At 34.8% G+C, this 13,018-nt stretch overlaps 1 protein-coding gene across 1 annotated transcript; it reads left to right on the top strand.

Annotated features, from left to right (window-relative positions):
* Positions 1-11,861: 11,861 nt before the first annotated feature.
* LOC129953517 (uncharacterized) lies at positions 11,862-12,661 on the top strand (the record flags this gene model as incomplete). The annotated part of the gene is made up of 2 exons (XM_056066759.1): positions 11,862-12,123; positions 12,181-12,661. Coding segments are annotated over 2 exons (743 nt in total), but the record flags the coding sequence as incomplete, so codon positions are not given.
* Positions 12,662-13,018: the final 357 nt, after the last annotated feature.

Here is a 13,018-nt window from a genome sequence, read left to right on the forward strand (position 1 = left end):
TTTAGCCTGTCTGGTAAATAAATTATAAATTATTATCCTTGTACTGCTTCGAGTTGCAGGGGGTGGGGTTGAAAATGGGGATGGGATATCCGTTTGGAGGTTTTATACGACGAGCGCACCCTTCCAAAAACAGCAGGATTCTTTCGGAAGTATGTGGCGTAGGTATTCTACTTATATGTGGGTGGTAACTGTGTTGCTGAGGGATGGGCAGGAAGATCTATGCTCGAGGAGAGTGAAAACAAGAGTATCCATCATTCTTTTTCTAGTCATCCGTTTCCTCTTTCGAACTCCTCCACACTGTCGCACCGTGCCGCGCCGCCGTTCCACTTTTCCCATCACACACTAACTCGAATTCTATCACCGACCTTTAAATTGTGGCCGCATCATGTACCATCATTTCGGGTAGGTCCGTCTGAAGTGTTATTATTCATTATTCCCATAACCACACTGTGAGCGACAGGAACGACGACGACGCCAACGACTACGACGCAGGAAGAACGCGTCCATAAATCAATGACATCATCCATATGGATGTGTTACATTTTGTTGGCGTATACAATGAGGGTGGTTGGTTTGGTATAATTAATTACCTCTGCTATTGGAAGATTGATTCACACTTAAGGTGATAAGATTTGTACTAAAACATGCCACTCTCACCATATCTACCACCCGCCAATGCCAACACCAACACAAACGCCAATACCACTGCCGTTCGCTTTCGCATAACCACACACTGATTCATGCACATTGATTACGCTAAACGAATCAGGCGTGCGATCCTTGATATATCATATATTAAAGCTTTTATAGAGGTATACAAGAAAAACTAATGAAATTAAATGTTGAATAATGTCCTAAATTTATTTTAATTCTTCTACAAGATTGAGTTTTATTTCTATGTTCTATACGATATTTGAATTGATTGCTATTTATTAAACAAAAAAAAGGTGCTCCACGCAACTTATAATTCGAATGGTGGGAGGTTTTTCAATCATCACCATTTTTAATATTTGGCTATACTAACAAATATACCTACACTGTTTTTTAGTCTAGGGGAATATGAAGTAATTAATAGGGTTGCCAGTCTTTACATTGATTGTGTAAGATTTCTACTCAATAAAACCACTTCCTTCTCACACGTCAACACTGAAGGCACTATCTTTCAAAAGTCTGTCCAATTACTAGTATATTCTGATGACATTGACATAATTGGAAGAATTTAGCGTGATGTCAATTGATAGCAAAGCCCTCTCTCGAGGGACAAAAGTGTCACTATAGATGCGGCTTCGTCATTGGAGCCAGACTTAGGCAAGAAGTCTTGAGCTATAGGTGCATCAATGAGCCATGACCATCCGCATCAAGGCTAAATTCCGGCAACATTAGACTGATATGCGCGCACGCCCCCACAGAAGAGAAAGACGACAACACCAAAGATATGATCTTCGTGTCCTAGCTACGATATTAAAATAGTCCTGGGTGATTTTAATGCCAAGCTAGGAAGGGAAGACATCTTTTGTGGAATAATCGGGAAGAACAGCCTGCACGACAACACTTCCGACAACGGATTCAGGCTCATAGATTTTTCTGCGGGGCGAAACATCATGGTAGCCAGCACGCGTTCTCTACACTTCAACGTCCACAAAGGAACTTGGACTTTTCCAGATCAATCTACCGTCAACCAGATTGACCATATTGCGATCGACGCCGGACACGCTTTCAGCATCATGGATGTTCGAACTTTCCGAGGAGCTAACATCGACTCGGACCACTACCTCGTTGTAGCCAAGGTAGCACTTCGGATTTCCATACCCAATGTAAAACAGGGAGGTGCTGGGAGAAGGTACAACGTCGAACGGCTACAATGGCCAGATATCGCCAAATACTTTTCCGACCGAGTTACAAGTAACCTCTCTCGAAGTGCTCTGTCGCCAACACAATGTATCGAAAACCAGTATCAACATTGCCAAGATGAAATCAGATAAGCCGCCTCTGATGTGCTGGGTTTCAAACAGCCACCAACAATGAACCCCTGGTTTGATGAGGAATTTCGGCAAATGCAGCCAAACAACAGGCGCGCAAAGCGGCGCTGCATAAAAGGACTAGAGATGCTCGTTAGCTCTATAAGCATGAAGTTCGAAAGATTTATGAACAGGTGAAACGAAATTCACAAGTACATAAACCTAGAACCCATGGCTGCAAAGACGAAAGTATAAACATCATAGTGGAACAGCAGTCAATGCTTAGGATATGGAAGGACCACTTCTGCAGACTGTAGAACAGCGACGAAGAACTGAATTCCGCCGTCGTCGGGCAGGATGAACCGTTCAACATAGACGACGAAAGCCAACAATCCCGTTGGCAATTTGCTTGCAGAAAAGTTTAATGTTCATTGGACGGTACCAGAGAGTTTCATGAGTTCTTTCCCTGTCCTTGAGGGCGTGTACGATTTTCTGGGGCAATTCTTACACACCCGTTTAGTACTTAGCAAACCATTGTGTAAGCCTTTTCACCTTTCACATATTCCAGATCTTTTTTGGAGCAGATAGAATAACAGCTCTAGTCCAGCCTATCCATTAAAAAACCGAATCCCCCTCTAACTATCGTCCGAAACACAACTTAAGAAACATCTCAAATAACGAAAGCTTCTTAATGACAACCAGTGTAGCTTTTGTAGCATAGGTAAGTTTTGATGGTTTATCTAGCCAAGCATTGGAATATATCTTTTCATAGTTTTGGAGAAAGTAAGATTATTCCATTTGATATTTCAGAAACATTGGAAAGATTTTGGTTAAGACCAAGCTCTTTCTTGGAAAACGAGTGCTCTTGGTATTGACGAAACTTTTCTTCGTTGGATTATAAACTAGATTTTAACCGTTCAAGCACAAGTTTTACTGGAACTTTCAGGTTCTGATGTGCGGGCGGCTCCGTTTTGTCTCCGTTAAAATAAATTAAATAAATTAGGTGGCGCAACAGTCTGTAGAGAAGAAGGGCCTAGTGACTTACAACTCTCAACCATTCCTGTGTGCGAGTTATTGTAGGGATGGATGGAGGGGACCTACAGTTTATATGCCGAATCCGAACGGCTAATTTGAGAAAGCAATTTTTCAAGATCAGAATTACTCTTGGAGAATTTGTCAATTCCTAGCAAAAGGCAGTAAGTGTGGATAAAACTTTAGATGGCATAGACAGGGATTGAACCCAAGTCCTCTCGCATAACAGTTCAACGCACTAACCATCATGCCACGGGTACTACCCGTCTCCGCTACTTTTCCTTATATTCATTACCGATATCTTGTTTGCCGTTTCTAATTCATTAAAATATTTCGCTGACGATAGTTCCCTCTTTTCTAGGTTCACATCCTTCGAATGAGGATTTATGACTGCATTTTATGTAAAGCTAATTAAATTTGGCTTTTAACAGTATGTATTGTCAAATTGGGAACTATTAATCGAAATTTGCCAAAAAATCTGCTAGGTGTTTAAGACTTCTCCGACTAAGGCGGTGGAAGGAATTGTTCTTTCAAAACTTGAATATGATTTGCATATTTGGGTAGGTGTCACTAAAACAAGCTTAAGTCTATTGGATAGAATCCAAGCAAGAGCTTTAAAAATGATAAGTGGTAGGACTACATACAACCGAAACATTAACATCACTTTTGCCAGCAATATTCTATCTAACTTGCCAGTTGCATTATTTGTCCCTCAAACAACTCAGCCAGTTCATACTTGAACTTCCAGGAATGCTCCTTGATGTTCATTGCGGACTTATTGTCAAGTACGAACATTTCTTTTTTAATCGCACATCAAGAATGTGGAATGCTTTACGGAATTTAGACTTCTCATCCAATTTTGATATTCAAACATTTAACAGCAATGTGCATCTGCATCTCCTCTTAAATCCGTCCTTATTTTCTTCTAAGCCTTACAAATGTTAAGGGTATTAATAACTCCTTGAGTGCTTGTAAATTATATTTCAAGAGTTGTCCTTGAGTGACATTAACGGTTTCGATTCTTCACATCAATAAATTATCCAAATCATTTTTCTATAAAATTTTGAGATTATCAATGAGTTATCAAGGATGTTTGTGTATTTCGTTTTCCGCAGTTTTCAATTGTCAAATATCAAATGATGGCCTACTAAAAATGGAATCCCTTACTAAGAACCCTTTTTAATCAAGAATAACCTTTTATGTAATCGTCAAAAACTCAGAAATCTTTAAAGGAGCTCCGTACCATTTCTCAAGACAGGTTTTTCTCTGTTTCGGTGCTCTATTATGAACGGGAAGAAAAACAAACAGTTCATTTTGATTAAACCTTCAAATTTTGTTCTACAAAAGTATGACGAAATATTCAAAGAAAATAAAATGCAAACAATTACACTTTTCGTCTTCTCTACACAACGCAATTTTACGCAAACATAAAATATTTGCATACCCATAGTCATTCATTTGTGTTGAGAAGAAAAACTTATTTTTCTCTAAGCGCTTATCAATATAACGCGGAAACATTCCTTAACTGAAAAGCGACGAAATGAAGAAAAAAATAAGCAAATAAATCCCTAAAGGATATGCGAGAAGTATGAGCGGCAAACATAAATTGTATACAAGATCACATATTTAAACATTAAAATAAAACATCCTTCGGGAGAAATTCTTTTTGAAAGCATTTTATTCCCTCGGTCCCGGAGGATGGATTTAGTTGTTGTTGTTTTTTTTTTTTTGAAGCTCTACAGCCTTAGTGCTCTTTTACCTTAAACCGCCTCTTGATAGCCCTCGAACTCAAAACAACTTACGACTATCTCGGCATCACTCCTTGATGGGATGTTATTGCATCCTTTGCTCTCGCTAGCTGGCTGGCGCTGGCTGTATTCAGATTGCCCTTTTGTATGTCAAATGTCTCGAATTGTTTTGTTGTTGTTTGAAAAGTTTTTTTTTTGCCGCTGCGTCCTTTCCACCACCTTTCAACATCATGCTTTGACTCTTTTGAAGGGCTTTTATTTGAACAATTTAATGGCTTCTTTTATTTAATTAAGTGTATGAGCCATCAGACTTTTGTTGCGCCACTTTTTGCTGAGCAAAGTACGATGACGAAAACGACAACGACGACGAGAACGTCGACGACGTTTCCTCTTCATGTTGGCATTATAAAAAGAGTTTAAAAATATATATATAAATATATATGTAATAAGGTTTATACCTACCTAAAGACATATATATGTATAAATATTCCAGAGGAATCTCTGAGTGAAAATAAAGCCCTCCGGGAAGGCAGGATGCCTGCGAGACAATAAAACAAACTTTAAATTGTTAATGGAGATGTAATTTAATTAGGAGTTTTACTTGAATTTTGCTCATTTAAATTTTCAAGCGAAGTGATTTTTTCAACACAATCAAAAAATGTTTTTTAATCTCAGTTTTTTTGTTTAGCTATTTTTACTTAAATATTGACATGGAATCTTTTGTTTATACTTTCGAAAAACAATGAACTCTCTAATTTATCCTTAGGCGGACATTACCATCAGACGGGATAGGTATCAAATATCCAAGGTTTATAACTACTTCATCAACTTGGATAGACAAGGTCCTTTGTACTAGAAGCGTTAAAATTATTGAATATATTTTCACTGAAAAGACATGTCATAACGCAGGATTTTAAAGTTATTTTTGCATTGTTTTTGCAAAGAAGACGCAACAAGTAACTTTAGAACTAAAGGGATATAATAAGAAGGGTATCTTGTATTTTTCTTATTTTATATAGTTTTGTGGTGTAAAGCCCAATGAACCATTTTATAGATGAAAGCTAAGACTATTACTGAATTTTAATGAAAATGACAAAATAACATAACAAAATGGTTCCTGAAAGTTTGGGCTGTCAGTGGTATAAAATGCACGACTGATTCTCATGTGATAAAAGATCTATAGTTAAGAATTAGAGTTTTTTGACATTGCCAAATAGGAGAAAGTAAATCCTACTTAAACACTAATAAATCGTTTATCTATTTCCTGTCATGAACATACATTTATATTTTAAAATAGAAAACATAGAGGATTTCTATTTTTTATTTTTTGTTGTTATGTAAAAACACAATTTCAGAATTTAAGAGTTTGTACATACTTTTACTTGCGACATACAGGAACTATATGACAAGTCTTGCATTCGTGCAAAATTTCAAGTTCCCACGATTCCGTCCGTCTGTCCAGTCTGTCTGTCCACACTCCTACAGCCTAGACCATTGAGCAGATTTGGGTTAGGCATTTTTTTTCCTTTATTTTTAAGATCAAAACTAACAGTGGCCCCATACAATTTTTTAGTCAAAAAACGATAATTCGAATTTTCTCAAACACAAACCAATAGTTTTTTTATATATAAAATTGATTTTTTTTTTCAAAATTCGGTATCCCAAAAACTGTTCAACATTTTTTTACGAATTTCAAATGTAGAGCGTATATTTACAACCACTAAACAAATCCATACCCTTAGCAAGATGGTTAGTGCGTTGGACTGTCATGCGAGAGGTCTTGGGTTCGATCCCTGCCTGTTACACCTAAAGTTTCTTTCACGGGTCTGCCTATTGCGAGGAATTGACAAATTCTCCAAGAATAATTCTTGTCATGAAAAGTGCTTTCTCAATCTAGCCGTTCGGATTCAGCATATAAACTGTAGGTCCCTCCATTCCTGCAATTACTCCACACAGGAATGGTTGAGAGTTGTTAGTCCCTAGGCCCTGGTTTTTTACGGACTGTTGCGCCACCTAATTTATTTTTTTTAAACAACTCCATACCAAAAATATTTTTAGAACAAATTTTAAAAATCTTATACCTAAGAAATAAATTTAATTTTTTTTTTTGAAAAATCAAGACTTTTTTGCATGGCATTTAAATTTTTGAAGAAAACCTTATTTTCCAGGTAAAATTTGTAATCTTAAATAAGTTTTTTTTTTAAATTATAAACTTCCCATAGGAAGTAATTGTAAAGGGTCCGATTTGTCAAATAGAAAATTTTGAAATTTTGCGACGTTTCAAAGTCCCTAGAGCTAAAATTAATGATTTTTAGAAAGAAGTCTGTGCTTGCGTGTGTACGTACGTTCGCGCCGGTCTTTTCGTCGTCCATAGCTCAAGAACCAGAGGAGATATCGACTTCAAATAAATTATTTTATACAAAAATTAATGCAGAAAGATGAAGAAAGGCCCTAAAGAAAATTGCGTGGGTGGGTTTTTTAAATATCAGTTCAAAAAAAGGGGAACATTTTGGTTAACCCTAAATATCTCACGAAACAATGAGGCTAGAGACTTGAATTAGATTTTACATTATAAATTGTAACGTGATACCAAACAGGTATATTTTTGGAAAAAAATCCAATTAATGTTTTTTTTATAGACACCTCGAACATTTTTCAGAATAAAATTGATTTTATCTCCAAAACAATTTTATGCAACGAAAAATAGTTTTTTAACATTTGGTTAAACATAACTCAAATTTGGTAAAAACGAATTTCGACTCAAATATCTTTTCAAAAACTTTAGATACTTACTTTATCTTATCTTATAAGAAATATTCTTTTCAACATGTGGTAAAATGTTAAGTAAAATCGAATTGACAGTTTTATTATAAAAAAACTAAAAACCTAAACAAAATTTAACAAAAGTTGGTAAAAATTGATTTTGGACTCAAATATCTTTTCAAAACTTTGAGATACTGGCTTTAAAATACTTTTGTCTTTTATGAAAATAATGTTGTCAACATTCTAAAAAAAAATGAGAAAATCGAATTGAAATTTTTTTTACACAAAACAAAAACTTAACAAAAAAACAGTACTAAAACTTGGTAAACAATTATTTACGACTCAAATAGCTTTTAAAAATTAAAAATATTGCCTTCAAGCTCTTTTTATTTTACAAAAAATATTGTTTTCGATTCTATGGGACGAATCTTCTTTCGCACTCTTTCAGTTACTAGCGTACTTAAAAATCTTGACATTCACAAATCTACTGGCCCGGAAAGTATCCCCGCTATAGTTTTGAAGAGGTGTTCTTCACCCAAAACCACTGCGTAAGCTTTTCCATCTGTCCTATTCTACAGATCTCTTTGCGAGTGGATGGAAAACTGCATTTGTCCAACCTGTCCCTAAAAAAAGGCGAATCATTCTTCCCCTCTAACTATCGTCCAATAGCACTAACGTCCCTTCTTACCAAGGTCATGGAAACGCTGATCAATTTTCAGCTTAAGAAATATCTTGGAAAACGAAAGGTTCTTAATGACCGACAGTATGGCTTTCGTTGCAATAGGTCCACTGGTGATCTCATGGTTTATCTCGTCGAACAATGGAACAAATCTTTACATCGTTTTGGAGAAAGTAAGATTATTGCACTTGATATTTCAAAAGCATTTGATAGAGTTTGGCATTAGGCTCTCTTATCCAAAATGCGTGCATTTGGTATTGATGAATCCCTTCTTCGTTGGGTTAGATATTACCTTTCTGACCGTTCAATTCAAGAAGTATTGAACGGGTTCAAATCTTATATTCACAAAATAAAAGCTAGTGTGAACCAGGGCTCCGTTTATTCTCCGACGCTCTTCCTCATTTTTATAAGTGATCTTTTGTCTGAAACTTTTAACCCACTAAGTTGTTTCGCGGATGACAGTACCCTCAGCTTTTCATATTCGTTTTTAGATTTCATCCTTGTTCTTCGGATGTGGACTACCAACGGCAGGGTATGATAAGCTCATTAAATTCTGATCGTGACAGCATTGTTCAATGGGGAATCAAAAACCGTGTAGAATTTAATGCTTCGAAAACTCAATGCTTTCTACTGTCGCAAAAGCGTAACCCTCCCCATTGTCACTATCCATGAGTGGTACTTGCATCGAGGAGACTGAACAGCTATCAGTCCTAGGTGTGTGCATTACAAACCACTTGTTGTGGAGTGATCACATATCTGACATCCCCAAAAATGCTGCTAATTGTTTAGGTTCTTCCGACGATGCAAAAAGTTTCTTACCCCTTTCAATCTGGCTATAATTTATAAAGCCTATATTCGTCCAAAATTTGAGTACAATTCCCATATTAAGGGAGGCGCTCCTATAACCCACTTGAGTCTCTTGGACAGAATTCAAAAGAGAGCTCTAAAAATGATAGGTGATCTTTGTCAAACTGAAACTTTTGCATCTCTCGAGCACCGTGCGTCTCGTAAGGTTTCCTGTCCCTTATTATTTTATCGCTACTTTCATAAGTAATGTTTTAATGAAATAGCCAGTTGCATTCCTCCCCTCAAACAATTCAACCGTAATACTCGTTCTTTTAGGAATGCTCATCAGTTAACCTTGAGCCCAATTTCGTTCGTACTGTAAAGTACAGAGATTCTTTTTTTAGTCGCACTACAAGAATGTGGAATGCTTTACCAGACTCAATATTTCAAACTCATTACAATTTGCAGGCATTCAAAACCAATATGCATCGGTATCTCCTTTCAAATCCTATCCTTCCAAATTACTCGCACTGTGTTTAATAGGGTATTTATATCCCCTTGAGAGTGCGCACAACAGTCCGTTTTTTCATTAAAAAAAAATCTACAAGAAATAATGCACAAATTTGGTAAAAATTGATGTTCGATTGCTAATATCTCTCAAATTAATTTCATCCATACAATTTATAAAAATTTAAGAAATGTAACTTAAATTATTACAAATTTGTTTTCCACAAAAAATCTATTTATCAAAACTAGATTTTTAAACTAAACTATTTCTTTATATGAAAAATATTGTTGGTAATTTTGAAATTTGTAAGAATAATTCAACTAACAACTTTTTTAACCCAACACGAAAAATTACCAAGACAAATCGACAGACTTCTTCTTCCCAGCTTCTTTTTTAACTTCCCATAGGAAGTTATTGTAATGGGTCCGATTTGTCAAATTGAAAATTTTGACATTTCTCGAAGTTTCAAGGTCCCTAGAGTCGAAATTAAAGATTTTTAGAAAGATGTCTGTGCGTGCGTGTGTACGTACGTTTGTACGTCCGTACGTCCGTACGTTCGCGACGTTTTTTTCGTCGTCCATAGCTCAAGAACCAGAAGAGATATCGACTTCAAATAAATTTTGTTATACAGATAATAAGGCAGAAAGATGCAGAAAGGGCTCTCAAGAAAATTGCGTGGGTGGTTTTTTTAACATAGCAGTTTGCAAAAAAGGTGAACATACTGGTTAACGCTAAATATCTTACGAACTAAAAACGCCAGAGACTTGAATTAAATTTTAATAATATATTGTAACATGATACCAAACAGGTATATTTTTTGAAAAAAATCAATATAACGGTTTTTTTTAAAAATCAATAAAACTGGAAAAAAAATTTGTCACCTCCAAAATTTTACGACTGAAATATGATTTCATCTCTAAAACAATTTTGTGCAACGAAGAATAATGTTTTTGACATCTGATAAAATTTTGAAAAAAATCTAATTGATAGTTTTTTTATAAAAAATAAAAATCTAAAAAAAAACATTACTCAAAGTTCGTAAAAATTGAATATCGATTCAAATATCTTTTCAAAAACTTGAAATTTAGGCTTCAAGCTTATTTTATCTTATAAATAATATTGTTTTCAACATTTTGAAAAATGTTGAGAAAAATCGAATTGACAGTTTTTTTACAAAAAATAAAAACCTAAAAAAAAATGTATAAAAATTGGTAAAAATTTATTTTCGACTCGAATATCTTTTCAAAACTTTGAGATATTGGCTTTAATTTACTTTTTTCTTCCAAAAAATCTTGTTGTCAACATTCAGTTAAAGTTTGAAACAAATCGAATTGACAGTTTTTTTTACAAAAAATAAAAACCTAAAAAAAAAATGTATAAAAGTTGGTAAAAATTGAAATCGACTCCAATATCTTTTTAAAACTTTGAGATATTGGCTTGAATTTACTTTTATCTTCCAAAAAATCTTGTTGTCAACATTCAGTTAAAGTTTAACAAAAATCGAATTAACAGTTTTTGTACAAAAAATTAAAAACCGAAAAAAAATATTGTTTTCAACATTACGACAAATTTTGAGAAAAATCGAATTGACAGTTTTTTTATAAAAAATAAAAACCTAAAAAAAATTTATAAAAGTTGGTAAAAATTGATTTTCGACTCAAATATCTCTTCAAAAATTTTAAATATTGGCTTCAAAGTAATTTAATTTTATAAGAAATATTGTTTTCAACATTTGGTAAAATTTTTAAAAAATTCGAATTGACAGTTTTTTTACAAAAAATAAAACTCTGAAAAAAAAACAATACTCAAGCTTGGTAAAAATTTACTTTCGGCTCAAATAGCTTTTCAAAAATTAAAAATATTGGCTTCAAGCTTATTTTATTTCACAGAAAATATTGTTTTCAATATTGAGTAATTTTTATATAAAAATCCAACAGTCCGTTTTTGCATAAAAAATAAAATCTACAAAAAATAGTACGCAAATTTGGTAAAAATTGATACGAGTACACATAGACAAACTTTTAAGCAAGACAAATCGACAGACGGGATGGGAAGTTATAAGTGTGGGTCGCATCCCAGCCTCTTTTTTTTTTAATAAATTTGATCTAAGTATTACGTGCATGGTCGTCCTTTTAAGAAGCTTTGGAGTCTGAAAAGTTTGTGTACTTGTACTTTTACATAGCCACTGTGTTATCGAAATATAAAAGTCAAATTATATAACGTCAAACCTAAAAACCACATGGCTCAAAAAAAGACTAAATTTCCGTCTTGCTCGCCATTATTAAAATACTTGTCCTCCAAAGAGGTTATAAATACATTCTTTATAAATCATTCAAGTACTCTATTGTTTTATTCATAGATAAAATAATATTAATAAATATAAGAAGCTTTGGAGTCTGTTTTCAAAGCATTTGAACAACTCCAGATCAAGTTGGAGGATATCGATCCCAAGGAAATTGGTGCCAAAGTCGACGTGCGAGCTGAATGCGAGGAGATGTACTACAAATCAAGATCCAAAATTCTTCATGAAATACAAAGTCGAAAATCTACTTTGCGAACAGAAAATGTTGTATCTACCGAAACTAAATCATCTAATCAGTTGAAACTTCCAAAGCTTAACATTCCTATTTTTACAGGTGAAGTTACCCAGTGACTATCCTTTCACGAAATTTTCAATTCCCTAATCCACAATAATTCCTCATTAAGCAATGTCTCCAAGCTACACTATTTGATTTCCTCTCTATCTGGTCAAGCTGCTAGGACAATACAATCGTTGGAGATCACTGATGACAACTATGAAGTCGCTCTCAATCTGCTTATTGAAAACTACGACAACAAACGTGTGATTGCCACTGAACACATTAAAAAGGTAATGATGTATCCAGCTATTCGAAAACCTCCATCGTCAAGTCTACGTCAATTTTGTGATGAGATCAACAGTCATCTTCGTGCTCTTACTACACTTGGACGTCCTGTAAGCCAATGGGATGACCTACTAGTTCAAATACTTCTCCCAAAACTCGACAGTGCAACACTTAACAAATGGAACGAAGAAGGACCCACCGAAAGAATGCCCAGTTACCAGGAGCTTATAAAATTTCTTACCAAACTTTTTGTAGCCGAAACTGGCATAGTAAACGAATCGCAAGATCTGTCGAAAGAATTGCATCTGTTCGTGAAAGTGTAAAGCAGAATCTGAGGCAGTTAAGCCCGCGTCGCTCACAAGAACTCGACATATCGCAGACCACATAATGCCAAACTTTGCGTGCGTCGCTCGTCTTGATTTGGGAGTTATCCCGAATACAAAATCGCTAGTTGGTTTTTGGAGAAGTTGAAACATTTTTGGATGAATGGGTTAGTGAATAAGCAAAGCTTCCAGATTTGGGACGACATCAATCCACCAATCTCATGCCGAGATTTCTAGCAGTTTCTACATATTCAAACATAACAAAATTAAGAGAAAGTAAGATAAAAATGTTGTCAATGTTGTTCATTGTTATTAGAGGAGCCATACTCCATGATTCCCAGAAGACAACTGAATTAA

This window comes from Eupeodes corollae, unplaced genomic scaffold (genome assembly GCF_945859685.1).
Source record: "Eupeodes corollae unplaced genomic scaffold, idEupCoro1.1 scaffold_1152, whole genome shotgun sequence".
Lineage (NCBI taxonomy): Eukaryota > Metazoa > Arthropoda > Insecta > Diptera > Syrphidae > Eupeodes > Eupeodes corollae.